We start from the raw sequence: 19,311 nt of genomic DNA, 5'->3' as shown, positions 1-19,311 counted from the left end.
TCATGAGGGGCATGGATAGGATAAATAGACAAAGTCTTTTCCCTGGGGTGGAGAGTCCAGAACTATTGGGCATAGGTTTAGGGTGAGAGGGGTAAGATATAAAAGAGACCTAAGGGACAATTTTTTTCACTCAGAGGATGGTACGTGTATGGAATGAGCTGCCAGAGGAAGTGGTGGGGGCTAGTACAATTGCAACATTTAAAAGGCATCTGGATGGGTATATGAATAGGAAGGGTTTGGAGGGATGTGGGCCAGGTGCTGGCAGGTGGGACTAGATTGGGTTGGGATATTTGGTCGGCATGGACGGGTTGGACAGAAGGGTCTGTTTCCATGCTGTACATCTCTATGACTCTATGACTCTATGACTGTATGACATAGTTAAAATACAAACAAAAAAACTGACATGACTGTAACTCCATCAAAATACTTAAAATATTACTTAACTACCACTCATCAATTGTAGCAATATAGCAACATCCCATAAACACACCCTTGGCAAAGGCAATTCAGCAAAACAGATTTTCCTCACGTGCTATCTCCTCTAGTCCAGGAGAAGGAACACTGACAGAATTAACCTAGCAGCAGAGAGAGAGTCCAAACCTTTTGCAACAGCAGAGAGTAAGAGTTGTATCTAGCAGCTTCACGTCGCAAAAACCCCAATTTCACCAATGGAAAGCAAAAACTAAAACCCTGGGTCTGTGTGAGCCTGACTCATCTACCCATGTTTTTTTTGTCTATATTTCTAAAAAGAGCTACGTACTCTGCTTTCCATGGAACAGACTACTTCCATTGCTAGTATATCTTTCCTTTAGAAACAAACAAAAAGAGAAATTGCTGGAAAAATGCTTTGCAATATCTGTGGAGAGAAAACAGAGTGACACTTGGAGTCCAGTAACCCTTAGTCAGTAAGAACGTATAACGTTAACTCTTGTTTCCTTACCACAGGTACTGCCAGAATTGCTGGGTTTCTCCCGATATCTCTATTGTTTTTTTTTTACAGTTCTCCAGCATCCACAGTTCTTTTGTTTTATCTTCCCTCTACAGGAGGGATTCAAAACTATTCACAGTATTCACAATATTCCAGCTATCATTAATGTACATTGTAAAAAGCTGCGGTCCCAGCACTGATCCCTGCGACACAACACTGGTCACCGCCTGCTATTCCGAAAGGGAGCCGTTTATCAATACTCTTTGTTTCCCGTCAGCCAACCAATTTTCAATCCATGTCAGTATTTTGCCCCTAATACCATGTGCCCTAATTTTGCTCACTAACTTCCTATGTGGGACTTTATCAAAGGCTTTCTGAAAGTCCAGGTATACTACATCCACTGGATCTCCCTCGTCCATCTTCAGAGTTACATCCTCAAAAGATTCCAGAAGATTAGTCAAGCATGATTTCCTCTTCATAAATCCATGCTGACTCTAACCTATCCTGTTACTGCTATCCAGATGTGTCGTAATATCGTCTTTAATAATTGACTCAGCATTGTTACCACCACTGAGGTCAGACTAATTGGTCTATAATTCTCTGTTTTCTCTCTCCCTCCTTTCTTAAATAGTGGGACAACATTAGCCACCCTCCAATCCACAGGAACTGATCCTGAATCTATAGTTCATTAGAAAATGATCACCAACGCATCCACGATTTCTAGAGCCACCTCCTTCAGTACCCTGGGATGTAGACCATCAGGTCCCGGGGACTTATCAGCCTTCAGATCTAACCGTCTCTCCAACACCATTACCTGCCTAATATAAATTCCCTTCAGTTCAGGTCCTTCAGCCACTATTACATCTGGGAGATTGCTCGTGTCTTCCCCAGAAGACACGAGCAAAGATCTAAAGTACCAATTCAACTCTTCTGCCATTTCTTTGTTCCCTGTAATAAATTCACCCGTTTCTGTCTTCAAGGGCCCAATTTTAGTCTTAACCATTTTTTTTTCTTTTCACATACCTAAAAAAAGCCTTTACTATCCTCCTTTATACTTTTGGTCAGTTTACCTTCGTACCTTATTTTTTCTTTGCGTAATTCCTTTTTAGTTATCCTCTGCAACTAACAGGATGAGGGCATTGCTGGATAGGCCAGTATTTATTGCCCATCCCAGAGGATAGTTAAGAGTCAACGACATTGAGAATTTGGAGTCACATGTAGTCCAAGCCAGATAAGAATGGCTGTTTCCTTTCCTGAAGGACATTATTAAACCAGATGGGTTTTTCCTTACAATCAATAATGGTTTCATGGTCATTATTAGACTCTTAATTCTAGATCTGAATTTAATTCACATTCCTCCATCTGTTTACTTGGGGTTTTGGGTTAAAAGTCCAGCAATAATATCACTAGGTCATTGCCTCCTAAATATATATTGTAAATAATTGTGACCTGAGCAATGGTCCAGTAGCACTCCAATTTTTAGACTTTACCATGCTGAAAAATGCTCCCTTTATCCCAACTCTGTCTTCCATTACTTTGTGAATCCTGTATCCATGCTAATATCATACCTGCACACATGGGCTCTTATCCAAGTAACCTCACTTGGATAATCCACACCTTCTTGAAAATCCAGATATATTACATCTTCTACTTCTCCTTTATCTATCCTGCTGGTGACCTCCTCAAATAATTGTAATAAATCTGTCAGGCATAATTTCCTTTTCATGAAGGTATTGACTCTGTTTCATTGTATTATGTATTTCTAAATGTTCTGCTGCTACATCTTTTATAATAGACTTTAACAATTTCGCAATGCCATATATTAAGCCAACTGATCTATAGTTACCTGATTTTTGCCTCCTTCCATTTTAAATAAGGGTGTTACATTTACACTTTTCTAATTCTCTGGGACTTTTCTAGAATCTAAGGACTCCTAGAAGGGTTATACCAGTGTATCCACTATCTCTGTAATAGTCCTTTAATATCCTAGGATGCATGCCATTGGATTCAGAGGGCTTCTCAGTCTTTGCGCACTATTAATTTCATTAACACTTTTCCTCTAATGGTAATTAGTGTATTTATCTCTTCTCTTTTTGCCCCTTGATTATTTAGTATTTTTGGAATGCTATTAAATTTGTCTTCTGTGAAAATTAATGCAAATTATTAATTCAACGTCTTTACCATTTCCTGGTTCCATTATTATTCTCAGATTGCATTTTGTAAGCAACCCAAATTCATGGTGGCCACTCTCTTCCTTTTTATATATTTAAATAATATTTTTACATATTTAAAGAATCTCTTGCATTCTGTCTTGACAGTACTTTCTCATTTATCATCAGAGTTTATTTTCTCCCTCTTTAAAATTTTTATGGGTTGTCATTTGTTGGTTTTTAAATCTTTCTCAATCCTTTGGTTTACTACTAAACTTTGCCATATTGTATGTTTTTTTTTTCAAATTGCTGCCATTCTTAACTTTCTGTGGAACTATTGTTGGTTTATTTCCTTCTTAGAATCTTTCTTTCTCAGCAGAATATACATTTATTATGAGGTATGAACTGTTTTCATAAATGCTGGCCATTGCTCCTCAACTGTCTTTGCTGCCAAACTCCTTCCCTAGATTAGATTAGATAATTTACAGTGTGGAAACAGGCCCTTCGGCCCAACAAGTCCACACCGACCCTCCAAAGTGCAACCCACCCAGACCCATTCCCCTACATTTACCCAAACACTACAGGCAATTTAGCATGGCCAATTCACCTAACCTGCACATCTTTGGACTGTGGGAGGAAACCGGAGCACCCAGAGGAAACCCACGCAGACACGGGGAGAATGTGCAAACTCCACACAGATAGTTGCCCAAGGTGGGAATTGAACCCAGGTCTCTGGCGCTGTGAGGCAGCAGTGCTAACCACTGAGCCACTGTGCATTTATATTGCTTAAATCTCATAACTTTAGTGCACTCTAGCCAGCTCTGCCCTCATTCCATTGTAATTACCCTTATTAAAGTTCAGCCCAGTTGTTTTCAACTGAAGTTTTTCTCTCTCTCTCGTTCAAACTGAATACTAAATTTTGGTCACTGTTTCCCAGAGGACCTTTTTTAGATTACATACAATGTGGAAACAGGCCCTTCGGCCCAACAAGTCCACACCGACCCGCCGAAGCGCAACCCACCCAGACCCATTCCCCTACATTTACCCCTTCACCTAACACTATGGGCAATTTAGCATGGCCAATTCACCTAACCTGCACATTTTTGGATTGTGGGAGGAAACCGGAGCACCCGGAGAAAACCCACGCAGACACAGGGAGAATGGGCAAACTCCACACAGTCAGTCGCCTGAGGTGGGAATTGAACCCGGGTCTCTGGCGCTGTGAGGCAGCATGCTAACCACTGTGTCACTGTGCTGCCCATATGCCACCGTGCTGCCCATATTTTGACACCATTTATTAAACCTGCCTCATTACATATCAACAGATCCAAAATAGCCTAATCCCTTGTTGGAACCACAGCCCATTATTCTAGGAAAGTGTCCCAAATACACTCTTTGAGTTCTTTCTTGTGCCTTCCTCTGCCAATCTGACTTTACCAATCTACATGAAGCTTACAGTCAGCCATCACTAGTATACTGCTTTTTTGACATACCATCATTAGTTTCTGATTTATTCTCTGTTCTACTGTATAGCTCCTGTTAGGGGCCTGTCGATAATTACTATCAATATCATTTTCTCCTTTTTTTTATCCTCCACTCATATGGGTTCTGCATCATATGATTGAAGATCATTTCTTGCTGTCGATCTTACTCTATCCTGTATTAACAGCTATCCCACCACCCTTTTCTTCCTGCCTGTCCTTTTGAAAATTCACATTGCCTGAATATTTAGTTCCCAGATTTGATCTCCTTGTAACCATATCTTTGCAATGTTTGAGATCATACAAATTGATCTCCATTTTTGCCATCAGTTAATTTATTTGATTCCAAATACTACATGTATTCAAGTAAAGAGCCATTAATTTTGCCTTTATATCATCATTTCCCACTTTATTCCCAGGTTACTGCTGTTTGTCTATATTTGTTCACTTGGTCCCTTCCTGTCCCATTGTGGGTATCATTATTCAAATAGCTACCCTAATATGCTGCCTTATCCTCTTGTTTTGTTAACTTATAATTTCCTTCTCCCAAATCCTTTTCCTTTAATGCTGGCATTTCCACCTCAAAGTCAGATTTAAAGAGTTCAAGTTATAGTTATTAATCTATTTGTGTTGGAGATCTGACTTTGTCAGAGATTTTTCAGGAATTTCTGGTCCCACTTGGGGCCATAGGCCTTGTTTTTCATCTGGACACTTGCAGTTTGAGCATTTTTAAAACAACCTTTGGATTTTCTGAGGGTGAATCTGATACCTGTCTAGGACCCAGAACTCTCCAAATTCTCCAGTGACTTGAAGCTTGTGGACACTCTGCTGTGCCTTTCATGGTGTTTCCAACATACATTTAAAAACAATTATGAAGAAACTGTCCCAAGCCTGGAAAGCTCTTTAGGGTCTCCCACAGAATTTGCCCTCTGCTGCTAATATTTGATCATGCAGTTTTCTAACATTTTATCATTTTAAACTGTTAATTATAAATACTGAACTACATATGCATTTCATGTATTTGCATTACTAAGACATTTAAATTCTAAGCTTATAAGGAAACATATGTGTCTAAAATCCCACTTCATTTTCGTTCAGTGTGAGTCTTGAGCCTTTGACAGAAGTTTTGACCTTGAATCAGGGATTGTGCTTTAAGTTCCACTTCAGAGACACATTTTCCCACACTTACACTTCAAACTCAGTGCAGAACTGAGAGAATGCCACGTTTTTGGAGATGCTGTACATCAAATGAAAAGCTACACTAGTACCCTACATGATCTTGCAGATGAGCATTAAGGATTTTGTGGGACTATTGGAAAGGTAGCATGGGAATTATCTCCAATGTCTTTGCCAGTTATTATTCCCAAAGCAGAATTACTAAAAAAAAATTAATTGCTGTTTGAGACATTGCTGTGTGCTAAATAGATTGTTTCCTGCACCACAACAGAGTCTACATTTTAAAAGGACTTAACTGACTGCAAAACACTTGGGAGGCACACCTGAGGTTGCAAGATGAAAGATATGCAAGTTACTTAATGTATGTAAGATATGCAATGGAGTGAAGCTCCCACGCACCTATCCAAGACCAAAAACCCTATTCCATGTTCTTGGGAGTGGTCAATGCCACAGTCAGCTGCATATCCTGGAGGGGAACATCAGTGCCTTGGCTCAAACTGATCTGCGCTTCTCAGGCAGAACAGAATGCCCAAAGACCAAACCGAGGCAAAAGAAATTAATTTTTTAAAAAACTCTTTAGCTTTGATTCTAAGCATTTCAATGAGAAAAAGATATTCTGTCCCCTCTTCAAAGACCCACAGTCCAAATTCAATAATTCAAATGGGACTGAATCCTAGTGAAGCTGGAATCCAGTTTAGATTCTGCCCTGCTCTGTTCAGCAGAAGGACAATTTATACTCTATTCAGCCTCTGGAACTTTGGGACAACACTGATTCTTGTATGTTTTGAAACATTTGTGACAGAGATGAAGGAGCAATTTAGTGACCATGTATTAATTGCAAAAATCACCATACAAAGCTGTAATGCTGACTTTGATTATTTATTGCTCTTACAGGATAGGGACCGATGACTTTCAAGTTACCAATAGTCCCTTGTTAGCATCTTCCTTTAACCAAGCTATAGAAGTAATATCCCAAATCATATCGCTGATTGGTGAAGTTCAGAGGTATTATGTGAAAATTTAGAAGCCTGTACTATACATAAAACATCAAGTATATACTAGATCTTTACCTCTCCAACATTACTTCCAAGAGAGTCAGTGATTTACTTGTACTTTAATTCAGTATATTGCATTTGCTGCTCACAATGCTATCTCCTTACCATCATAGGTAGATTTGGTAATCATTTGCTGAACATTTCTGTTCAGTCATTAAACATAAACTAAAGCTTCTTGTTGCTTGCTATTTTAATTCTGCATCCCAAACCCCCCCCCCCCACCAATCTTTCAAATTAAACAAACAACTGTAGATGCTGAAGATCTGAAACAAAGACAGAAATTACTGGAGAAATTAATCAGGTCTGGAAGCATCTGTGGAGAAAGAAACCAAGTTAATTGTTTGAATCCAGTGACATTTCTTCAGAATTGGGTTCATCACAGATGCTGCCAGACCTGCCCATTTTCTCCAAAAAATTCCATTTTGTTGGACTCTGCTGTTTCTATGTTTTATCTGTTCTAATACCCAATGAAACTTTAAGTAATGCCACATATTTCGATTAGATAATGGGATAGTCTTCTGGACTCAACGTTCAATTGGACAATTTCAGATTATAATAACGTCAATTTTTATGGACATCAACTGTTTGTATTGACGCAGCTGTTGCCATTTACACCTCTATACCACCTATTGTTTATTTATTTGTTCCATTACCATCCCACAGCTTTCCTTGCATCCATTTGGTCATTTAATCTCTTCATCTTCTTCCCTATCACAGACGTACCTTTTTGTCCTTTCCCAACTTATGTGTTTGCTTTAAACCTGTTGCACCTCCATTTATAGTTATGATGAAAGATCGTAAAACTGAATTAAAAATCAAGACTAACATTCCAGTCCATATGGAGTATTTGCTGTCAGAGATGCAGCTTTTCAGATGAAATGTCAAACCAAACGCTTGCCTGTCTGCTTGATTGAATATAAAAGATCCTATGATGCTACTTCAAAGATGAGCAGTGAAGTTATCCTTTTTATCCTGACCATATTTATCTCTTGATCAAGATCACAAAAACAAATTATTCCATTGGTGTCACATGCCCCATTCATTAGCAATAAGACAATCTATTGCCTGAAAAATATTGCCCATATTATCTCTTGCACTTTTAAATTTCTGCATCTCACTTTTGAGCTTGTAGAAAGGGCATATACATTCCTGAAATGAAGGAAAAAACTCCTAATCAGCATCTATTGTACCCATGCTTCTGGCACACCATGACATAGCAAGGCCATAATGGAGCACATGGTTATAAATCGCTGGTCTCTTGCACACTACCTGCACTTGCATTCTGTGTGGATCCCCATGGACACATCTTTGCTACATGACCATAACAGCTTATACTTGACTTAATATGCTTATTTAAACATTAATTAAATATTAACATTCCTTGTACAAGTTGTTGATTGCTGTGGAAGCTTCTTTAATATCTTCACAGTGAACTAATGCAAATGCATAAAATACTCCAGTTGAATAAGAGAAGGTATTGTTTTTAATATGGAAACCAATGTGCACACACATCACAACAATTTGAAATATGGTAAGCGTAATTTAATATGGAGGATATCAGCTACGATAATTCTAATATGCAATTTGTTCTTCCTTTTATGGAAACGATCATCAAAAAACATAAATAATACTGAAACAAAAAGATTGACATACTTTTAAGTAGGTCTTCATTTTTGTTTTAATTTCTCTTCCAGTAATAAAAATGGTAATTACAATGATAAATAGTGCAGATGTTGAAAACCTGAAATACTCAGCAAGTCAGGTGGCTTCTGTGGTGAAAGAACCAGTTCGGTGATCTTCAAAGAGAACTGGAAAGAGTGAGAGATATAATAGGTCTTAAATACATTTACAGGGAAAGAAGGAAAATGGACACGAACAAAGATGGCAAGTGTAGTAACAATACCAGTTATTACTGACTGAAGGAAATGGGGACAGTGATGAGGAATTAAAATGTTGAATCATATATTCACTACGCTGTGAAGAAATTCCTTTGCATCTCGACTTTAAATTAGCGTCCCTTAGTTCCTGTTTCCTTTAGATCAAGACTCCCACACTTATGGAAATAACTTTTACTCTGTCAAGCCCCCTCAGAATATTGAATGTTTTAATAAGATAAACCCTCATCCTTCCAAACTCTAATGAACAAAAGCCTAACCTGTTTAATCATTTTTTAAATATGGGAATTTTTATTACTTGGGTATTGTAGTTGAAAAACAGGAATGTCTAGATACAATTGTGAGGAGTGTTAGTGTAATCACAGCTGGTGTACTGTGTACAGTTTGATCCCTGTATTTAAGAAAGGAAACTTTGGCTTTGGAGGCTAATTCTTGGGCTGAAGAGATTGTTTGAGAATGGCTAAATAGGTTAGGTCTTTATTCATTAGTGTTAAGAAGAACCAGGGATGATCTTGAGACACAAAATTCCGAGGGGCCTTGACAGAATATATGTTGAGACGATGTATCCACTAGTGGGATATTTTGAATTAGAAGGCATCATTACAGAATAAATGGGCAAACATTTAAAAATGAGATGCAAAGAAATTTCTTCTCTGAGGATAGTGAATGTCTGAAATGCTGTACTCCAGGGAGTTGTGGAAGCTAGAACTGAAAGTATTTAAAGAAGGGATAGGTAAAGGTGTAATCTCTCAAAGCCCCATTCAAATAGTGTGGAAAACAGAGATTGAGTGGTTAGTCGGGAGTGAAAAATTAAAATGACAACTGACTAAAAGTTCAGAATCACACTTAGACTCACTGGTGATGTTTAACAAAGTAATCACCCATACTGTTTTTTAGCCTCCAACTGTAGAGAAGACAGTTTTGTTGATGGTGAACAGAGCATGTTAGATTGAATGATGTATACATAAAATTACACTTTAAATCTTCTGGACTCATCTTCATGTTATTTTCAATTTTGTTTTTGCTGAATGAGAAATTTAAGGCACAGCTATTTGTGAACTGGCTATTCTTTATCTTACAAAAACAGTGAATATTATTACAAGGAATTATTTTACATTGCATTAACATTTTATGTTAGGGCTGCATAAAACTGATATTAAGCAACACTTTCCTCAACCTTTTAAAAATGTTATTGCATTCTTCTTGAAACAGATCCGTATATCCTCCCTCATTTCTGTATGAGGGGGTAACAGATGATGACACAATGACATTTACTTTCAATGATCCACCTTGCACATATCAGAATGTCAATTATTCATTCCAGGTAAGTTATCATTTTTTTTCCGATTATAGATGCTTGTATGCATTAGAGAGAGGCCAGGGAATGATAGACAGTGAAACTAACATCAGTGGTAGGGAAACTATTGGAGAAAATAGTGGTGGATAAAATTAATCTCTATTTAGGGGGCGGGTAAGGTTTGACTGGGGATAGTCAGAAGGAGATGATGCCTAAAAAAATCAGTTGCGATTTTGTCAGGAGGTAACCAAATGTTTGGATGAGGGTAGGACAGTTAATGTAGTTTATATAGATTTCATCAAGGCCTATGCCCTCTAGTTCTGGACTCCCCTATCCCTGGGGAAAAGACCTTATGTATTTACACTAACCATGCCCCTCATGATTTTATAAACCTCTATAAGGTCACCCCTCAGCCTTCCTAGCTCTAGGGAAAATAGCGTCCAACTATTCAGTCACTTCCAATAGCTTAACCCCTCCAACCCTGGCAACATCCTTGCAAATCTTTTCTGAACCTTTTCAAGTTTCATAACATCCCTCCTGTAGCAGGGAGACCAGAATTGCATGCAACATTCCATAAATGGCCTAACCCATATCCTGCACAGTTGCAACTTGACCTCCCAACTCCTATCCTCCATGCCTAGATTAGAGTGGTGCTGGAAAAGCACAGCAGGTTAGGCAGCATCCGAGGAGCAGGATGCTGCCTGACTTGTTGTGCTTTTCCAGCACTACTCTCATCTTGACTCTGGTTTCCAGCATCCGCAGTCCTTGTTTTTACCTAGTTGATCCTATCCTCCATGCACTGACCGATAAAGGCAAGCAAACCAAACATCGTCTTCACTATCCTATCTACCTGGGACTCCACTTTCAAGGAACTATGAACCTATACTCCAAGGTCTCTTTGTTTAGCAACAATCCCCAGGACCTTACCATTAAGTGTATAAGTCCGGCCCTGATTTCCCTTTCCTTTCCTCACGTTTATCTAAATTAAACTCCATCTGCCACTCCTCAGCCCATTGACGCAAATGTTCAAGATCCCATTATACTCTGAGGTGACCTTCTTCACTGTCCACTATATCTCTAATTTTGGTGTCATCTGCAAACTTACTAATCATACTTCCTATGTTCACATCTAAATCATTTATATAAATGACAAAAAGCAATGGACTCAGCACTGATCCTTGTGGCACATCGCTGATCACTGGTCTCCAGTCTGAAAAGCAACCCTCCACCACCACCCTCTGTCTTCTACCTTTTGAGCCATTCTGTATCCAAATAACTCATTCTCCCTGTATTCTGTGTGATCTAACCTTGCTAACAAGTCCACCACGTGGAAACTTGCCAAAAGCCTTACTGAAGTCCATATGGATCACATACACCATTCTGCCCTCATCAATCCTTTTTATTACATTTGTTTCTATAACAGATTGATCACTCGAGATTTAATGGATATCATGATATTTTTATTGTCCAGCATATATGAGTAAGAGGTTTCTTAGGTTGTTGGTTGTTTAATTTCTTCTGTCTGCATATGGCTAATAAGATCAGCCCATGATGAGATGCTGGTTCAGTGGCAGTTGAGGTGAGATGAGGGTTTAGAATTGATGTGGAAGTAGCATGAAGTGTGCGTGGAGATGTCATAATACATGATCTAAATGCACAGAGCAGTTTGTCCATTGAGCTAGGCTTGGAGGGTACTTGGCTGATAATATATATGCTGGGACTACTCTTAAGCAACTTTCTATAAAAGAGAAATTGTAGTTATGATAGAAAATGGAATAACTAATTATGGTATGGTGGACATTAATTTAAATTGACTATTTTACATAATAGCTGCTTACTGTGTCCACGAAAACATTTTGAGCAGAGTAAACCTAAAGGCTACTCTCCCATTGCTCACGAATATCATGCAGGGGTCCTGACGTCTGTTTTGGGCAGACACCAAAGTACCTAGGCAACCTCTTATGCCAACTTTGTCCATGCTGTAGAGACAGTATTATAGGTGTTTCAGCACAGACTTGGCTCTCGTTGTGCCCACTCTACACTCTGTTTCTAAAAGATCAACAATTACCCTTCATTAGTACTGTTCTCAGAAAATGATTAGCAATTCAGAAAGTAGAGGTAAATATGAAAGGTACCAAGATAAATGTGAGGCATTGCATTTTGGTAAAATAAACAAGGGCAGGGCTTATACAATTAATGTTCGGGCTCTGGAGAGTGTTGTATTACTGAGAGAGCTAGGGGTTCAGGTACAGAATTCTTTGAAATTTGAGTCACATGTAGACAGGGAGGTTGAGAAGGCGTTGAGCACATTTGCCTTCAATGCTCAGACCTTAAGGAGTTGGGTATCATGTTGAGGTTGTACAGGACATTGGTGAGGCCTTTTCTGGAGTACTGTGTGCAGTTCTAGTCATTCTGCTATAAGAAGGATATTATTAAATTGGAGAGTGTTCAGAAAATATTTACTAGGATGTTGCTAGGATTGGAAGGTTTGAGGAATAAAGATAGGATGGATAGGCGAGGATGTTTTTCACTGAAGCATAGGAAGTCGAGGGGTTACCTTAAAGTTTATAAAATCATGAGATGCATAGATAATGTGAATAGCAAAGATTTTTTCCCCCTAGGGTGTGGAGTATTCAAAACTAGGGGGCATTTTTTTAAGGTGAGGGGAGAAATTTAAAAACAAGACATGAGGAACAACCTTTTTACATCAAGAGTGGTTCATGTGTAGAATGAACTGCCAGAGGAAGTGATGGATTCAGGTACAGTTATAACATTTAAAAGACATTTGGATAAATACATGAATAGGAAAGGTTTGAAGGGATATGAGCTAAATGCAGGTAGGTTGGACTAGTTTAGTTTGGGAACATGGCGTGCACTGGTTGGACCAAAGGATTTGTTTCCATGCTCTATGACTCTTAAGACTAAGATAGCACAGATTACTATTTATTATACTGTTGACCAACATTTCTTGTAGTTGTGGGTGAATGTTGCATAAAATATTATGGTATTAATATAATATTTGTATTTATCTATTCACAATTAACTTTTTTCAAGGTTACTAACATGGGGAACAGCATTGCTCCTGGTCTTGAACTACAAATTACACAGCCCAACACACTGCGAACAAATGACTTCAAGTTGTTTGAAATTCTTGATGTAAAGGTAGGATAATTGTTATGCTGCTTGTGTTGCAACTAACATATATAACATTACATTCTCTAACCTTTTGAGAGCTCCTTTTGTGGATAAAGAAGTACAGCAAATAAAGGAAATTTTTAACTTAAAGAGTATTTAGGTTGTGTGCAGTAGTGAGTTGAGGGGAGGGGGATGGCAAAATGTTCAAATCCAAAATATTGGCTTTCTCACAAAACCCAGTATTCCCTTTGAAAATGTGGTCAGGTAGCCAATCTGCTCCAAGAAGGACCTTGGATGATGAGATTGTGAGCCTTGTTACCGGGCAGCTTTAACTCTGGTGATTTGGGTACTCAAGCATGGAGAAACTCAGTGGTTACATATAGACAAGGGCTTGGCAGATCCAGAAGGTGAGTGCCTTTGGATCCTACGTGCCTACCTGATAGATTCCTGCAATCATGCACTAAGAAACGTTCCCCCACCACCAAATGTCTCCTAGACCTCTGACTTGCATTTGCAACCTGGTCTCCAGTTTCCCCCTGATTGAGACCTCTGACCTCTCCATCCCTCAGCCACGGGGACTCTGTCCACCCCACTCATGAAGTCCCCCAGTCTTCGCAGGCCACTAATCAGAACAGTTATCATGATTGTTGTAAGTTATGATCTGAAACTGAGACTGTTGATGCAGAGTCCTACAAGCTCTGAAGTACAAAATCGAAAGGTGAGCTACTGTTACTTGAGCTTCCATTGAACTTCATTGGAACAGTGCAGTAAGCCAAGGACAGAGGTCAGAGTCGGGGGTAGAAGGGAAAATTAACATGACAAACAAACAGAGCATTATTTTACACCTGTGGACTGAACAGAGTTGGAGAGCGGGTATCTCCATGATGAAAGTGGCTTGATCTGGCTTCCCTCACAGCCTGCTGTTCCTAACCTTGCTGGAAGGTATCTGATGTGGTCTCCAGTTTTGAGAGCCCACCTATTACACTTCATTGCCCTGAGAGCTCATCTATGGAGCAATGCAGTTGTTGCTCTGTGAACATCGGTGAGTGACAGTATCCCTTTGGGGTGGGTCAATGACCCGAAAACAGCTTTGACATCTATTTCCCACTCCTGGAGGCAAAATCCTGTGTCAAGACTTGACACACAATTCTATAGCATTTTTCATATCTTTGTAGCATAGGCAAGTATGATCCTAGCTTAATATTTCAACATCTGTCTCAAACAACACTTTGAGTAATGTAAGCTTTGAAGTAAAATCATGGTACAGCTCAAAAGTACAAATCTCTGCTTGTCATTACATCTGGATTTCAGTTGCTCTGGTCCCCACTAGAACTATGACTGGTTGCTTCTGCCTCACATCCTGAATTTAAAGATTCATTAAATACTGTTTTATCATGAAATTTGGCTGATATATGGAGATAACAGTTCTGAAGTTTGTTACACTGTTACACTTTTTTAAAAAAATGCATTATTTTTACAGACTGATAAAGGAGAATGTCGATTTGAACATTATGTGGCAAACTGTGCTGAAATGCAAAATGTAACAATATTTCATCAAGTGTTTAATTTTTTCAAGAAGCTTGGAAGAAAAGTACTGGTAAGAAGCAACATAAAATAAGTTCTAAATGATGAGAAAGTGAATAATAAATACTTGTGAGTGGTTACTCCAATTAAAGATATAAGTAGTACAGCAAGGCATCATTTATCTAGACAGAAGGTTAAAATCACAGCAATAAAGTTTGCAGTTTAAAGTGCCTTGGGTCTTCAGACACTATAGAAACGTTATCAGAAAAATCACTGTTAGAAAGTAGGAGCAGGAGTAGGCCATTCAGCCCTTCAAGCCTGCTTTCCCATTCAACCATGTTCATCCAAGTCAGTACCCTGTTCCTGCTTTCACCGCATACCCTTTGACCCTCTTTAGTCCTAAGAACTATGTCTAATATCTTCTTGAAAAGGTTCAATAATGTAGCTTTAACCACTTCCTCTGCCAGAGAATTCTGCAGGCTGTCCATACCCTGGGTGAAGAAATTTCTCCTTGGCTTCATTTTGAATGGCTTACCCTGTATCCTTAAACTATGACCCCAGTTCTGGATTCCCTTCTGATTGGGAACATCCATTCTGCATTTATCCTGTGTAGTTCTTATGGAATTCTATAGGTTCTATTAGGTCCTCAAATTCTACTAAACGGCAATGAATATAGTCTTAACTGATCTAATCTGTTGTCTTCTATAAGCCCTGCTATCCCACAAATTAGTCACGTACAGCTTTGTTGCACTTACTTCATAGCCAAAACATCCTTTCTCGCGTGAGACCAAAACTGCATGCCATACTCCAGGTGTGGTCTCATCGAGGCCCTGTACAACTGTAGCATGATGTCCCTTCTCCTGCACTCATACCCTTTCACAATGTAGGCCAACATACCATTTGCTAGTTCTGATGAAGAATCACCATACTTGAAACATTAGCTGTTTTCTTGTCACAGAAGCTGCCAAATCTGCTGAGTTTCTCCAGGAATTTCTGTTTTTGTTTCAGATCTCCAGAATCTGCAATTCTTTGTTTTAATTTATTATGCCATTTACCTTCTCCATCACCTTCTGCTCCTGCATGCTTAGTTTGTGAATAGTGCAGAAGAACACTCAGATCTCGTTGGAACTCCCACTTTTCCAATTTACTGCAATTCAGATAATAACCTGCCTTCCTGTTTTTGCTACTAAAATGAATAAGTTCACATTTATTAACATTATACTTCATACGTCATACATTATTCCCACTCGCTCATTAAGTCACATAAGGAAATAATAGGGCAGAGAGATGGGTTCTAGGTTTTGAAAGAGAAAGAGAGTCAGGAGAAGTCACTGATGTTGGAATGAGGCATTTAAGTGGGCCATCCACGTCAAAAGTATATTTGTGGTAGATGTAGGTTGTGGAAAGGCTGCCCATTAGCTTTAATATGCCCTCACCTCAGTTCATGTTCTTAAACTTTCTTTTCCTTTATGAAATGCAACATTTGCTTTGACTAACATTAGTTGAACCTTGCAATATCCAGAGATGATTGACTATTTGAAGTCTTCAATATCTTCAAATAGACTTTGCACAATGATGATTTGTGCTTATCTTTGTCCTTATTTTGTGTTGGGAGGAGGGGTGCCTTTCTTGTCTAGAACTAGTGGCCCGAGCTTTGAGCCTGACTTCAGACTTCATTTCCCTCTACTCTTTTGATGCTTTTCAAGCAAAAATGTCCACTACACCCCTTTCTTGTTGCCACTTTATCCAGCAAACAAGGACATAGTTTGAGATGTTCTGAATTTGATAAACCGATATATTAACAGGCATGTGCTCAGCATGTCGACTAACTGTACATTGGTAGCTCATGTTGCATCTAGGTTATCATTATTTTCTATTTGAAATCTGTTAAAGACATTTGTGTGTGAAATGTTATGTGTGTTGCAGTCTGTTTTTGTTGCCTCTATGTCATTTGAGTTGTCAGGTAGTTACTTGATGACTTCATGTAGTTCATAGTAGATGTGTAACAGATTAATAATCAATAGTTAAGTAGCATCGATATTTGGGTTATTTACGTATACTACGGTGCCATTAGGTAGCTTTGCTTTGATAGCTTTATCATTCTAATGGAAACAAAATCAAGGGAAATAAAACTTACTGGTAGTAATAAGAAGTTAACTTACTAACTGTACAGCCATCATCAACATTTGTTTCCAATTGTAGTGAATACTGCACACTCATTGATCTTGGTCATGAGTCCTTGCCAGGCTTACTGCACCACTGTCCCCTCGGAGCTGCAAAGAAGTGGCAATTCTAAAACCACACTTATAACATTATTTTAACATGTATACAATTGTTCAGAAATTCAGTTTGCTTATTTCACATTTTTATCATAATCCATGACATTTTTAGTCTTAAAATTCATCAGCTCCCTTCATTTGGACTTTTAAATGGCTCCTTCCTGTCAAATAATTGCGAAAGAAATATGAAGAATGTAAAGCCCTGTTGCTTCAAGAGCTGCCGCAGAATTGTTATGGTACAGAAAGAGGCCATTTGGGTCATTTCTGTTTAGTGCCCAGTAAATAAGTAGAGTTAGAATGTGATATTCACCCAGGGTGTAAAATCATTTGCTTTCATAGAATTTACGATGTGAAGATATATGCTAAATGAAGAAGTATTGATTAATTTGCTCTTTAAGATTATTACTTAGAACCACTCTGTGGAATGTACTTGCCATAAAATTCTGAATTATTTATTTGTTAACTTAACAAGGCTGACAGTATGTTTGATTTCCTTTGATTTTGTGGTAGTTATAACAAAATCTGTAACTTTTCAGTATTTTCAGAATTATGCAAATACCTGTAACTAACTAGTCAGAAACATACAGCATCACTCCCCTTATATTCACCTTTAACAATCATAAGGAAGCACTTTTCAGTTGGTGAGGTTAACCAAGGATATATTTCCCTCCCTTCCTCTATCAGCTTTCGCTCCCCACCTACTCATGCATCTGTCCAGATGCATCTTAACTGAATGTACCGTGCCTGCCTCTACTACCTCTGCTGGCAACGCATTCCAGGAACTTACCATCTTCTGTGTAAAGTACTTTCCATGTGTATCCCCCTTAAAATTTTCACCTCTCACTTTGAAAGTGTGACCTCTCGTTATTGAATCCTTCACCCTGGGAAAAAGCTTATGTCTACCTACCCTGTCTATATCCTTCATGATTTTGTAGACCTCAATTAGGTCCTTGCTCAATCTCCTTTTTTCTAATGAAACTAATCCTAACCTACTCAACCTCCCTTCATAGTTAGCACCTTCCATACCAGGCAACATTCTCATAAATCTTCTCTGCACCCTCTCCAAAAGTGTCCACATCCTTTTGGTAATGTGGCGACCAGAACTGTACATGGTATTCTAAATGCGGCCAAACCAATGTCTTGTACAATTTTAACATTACCTGCCAGCTCTTATAACCAATACACCGTCCGATGAAGGCAAGCATATCATGTGCCTTCTTGACCACTCTATCCACCTGTGCAGCAACCTTCAGGGTACAATGAACTTGAGCGCCCTGATCTCTCTGACCATTAGCTTTTCCCAAGGCTCTTCCATTTAATTTATAATTCGCTCTAGAATTAGACTTCCCAAAATGCATCATCTCACATTTGCCTGGATTGAACTCCATCTGCCAATTCTTCACCCAACTCTCTAGTCTATCTAAATTCTCCTGTATTCTCTGACAGTCCCCTACGCTTTCTGCTATTCCACCAATCTTTGCGTCATCTGCAAACTTGCTGATCATACCAACAATGCCCTCTTCCAGATCATTTATGTATATCACAAACAACAGTGGTCACCTTTCTCCATTTTGAGAAGCTCCCTTCAACTACTACTCTCTGTCTCCTGTGGCTCAACTAGTTCTTCATCCACCTAGCTCGAAAACCCTGCACACCATGTGACTTCACTTTCTCCACTGGTCTACCGTGGGGAACCTTATCAAACGCATTACTAAAGTCCATGTATATGACATCTACAGCCCTTCTTTCATCTATCAACTTGGTCACTTCCTCAAAGAACTCTTATTAAGTTGGTAAGGCACGATCTCCCTCACACAAAACCATGTTACCTATCACTGATAAGCCCATTCTTTTCCAAATATAAATAGATTTTATCCCTCATTTCCTTCTCCATCAACTTACCCACCACTTACGTCAGGCTCACTGGTCTGTAGTTACCCAGAATATCCCTACTACCCTTCTCGTACAGGGGGTCAACATAAGCAACCCTCCAGTCCTCTGGGCACCCCACCTGTGTTTAAGGATGCGACAAAGATATCTGTCAGGGCCCCAGCTATATCCTCTCTCGCCTCCCTCAGCAACCCTGGATAGATCCCATCCAGTCTTGGGGATTTGTCCACCTTAGTAACCTCTAGCCTACCCAACACATCTTCCCTACTTATGCCAACGTGATCCAGAGTAATCAAACTTCCATCTTTAATCTCAACATTCATCATGTCCCTCTCCTCAGTGAACATTGATGCAAAATAGTTATTCAGAATCTCACCCATTTTCTCAGGTTCGACACACAGCCTTCCTTCCTTACCCTTTAGTGGACCAACCCTTTCTCTAGTTACTCTTTTGCTTCTTATATAAGAATAAAAGGCTTTGGGATTCTCCTTAATTCTGCTC

The 19,311-nt window shown here is 39.0% G+C and overlaps 1 protein-coding gene across 4 annotated transcripts in view; it reads left to right on the top strand.

The window, feature by feature from the left end:
- Positions 1–19,311, top strand: part of itga4 (integrin alpha 4) — a 217,907-nt gene that overhangs the window by 166,372 nt on the left and 32,224 nt on the right. For all 4 annotated transcript variants that reach the window (XM_043693479.1, XM_043693477.1, XM_043693480.1 and 1 more), the window contains 3 exons: positions 9,898–10,009; positions 13,037–13,144; positions 14,598–14,714. In XM_043693479.1, the coding sequence (XP_043549414.1) occupies positions 9,898–10,009; positions 13,037–13,144; positions 14,598–14,714 (337 nt within the window). The remainder of the gene's footprint in view (positions 1–9,897; positions 10,010–13,036; positions 13,145–14,597; positions 14,715–19,311) is intronic.

The sequence above is a fragment of the Chiloscyllium plagiosum genome, chromosome 7 (genome assembly GCF_004010195.1).
Source record: "Chiloscyllium plagiosum isolate BGI_BamShark_2017 chromosome 7, ASM401019v2, whole genome shotgun sequence".
In the NCBI taxonomy this organism is placed as follows: domain Eukaryota; kingdom Metazoa; phylum Chordata; class Chondrichthyes; order Orectolobiformes; family Hemiscylliidae; genus Chiloscyllium; species Chiloscyllium plagiosum.
This window is presented reverse-complemented; position numbering and strand designations above follow the sequence as displayed.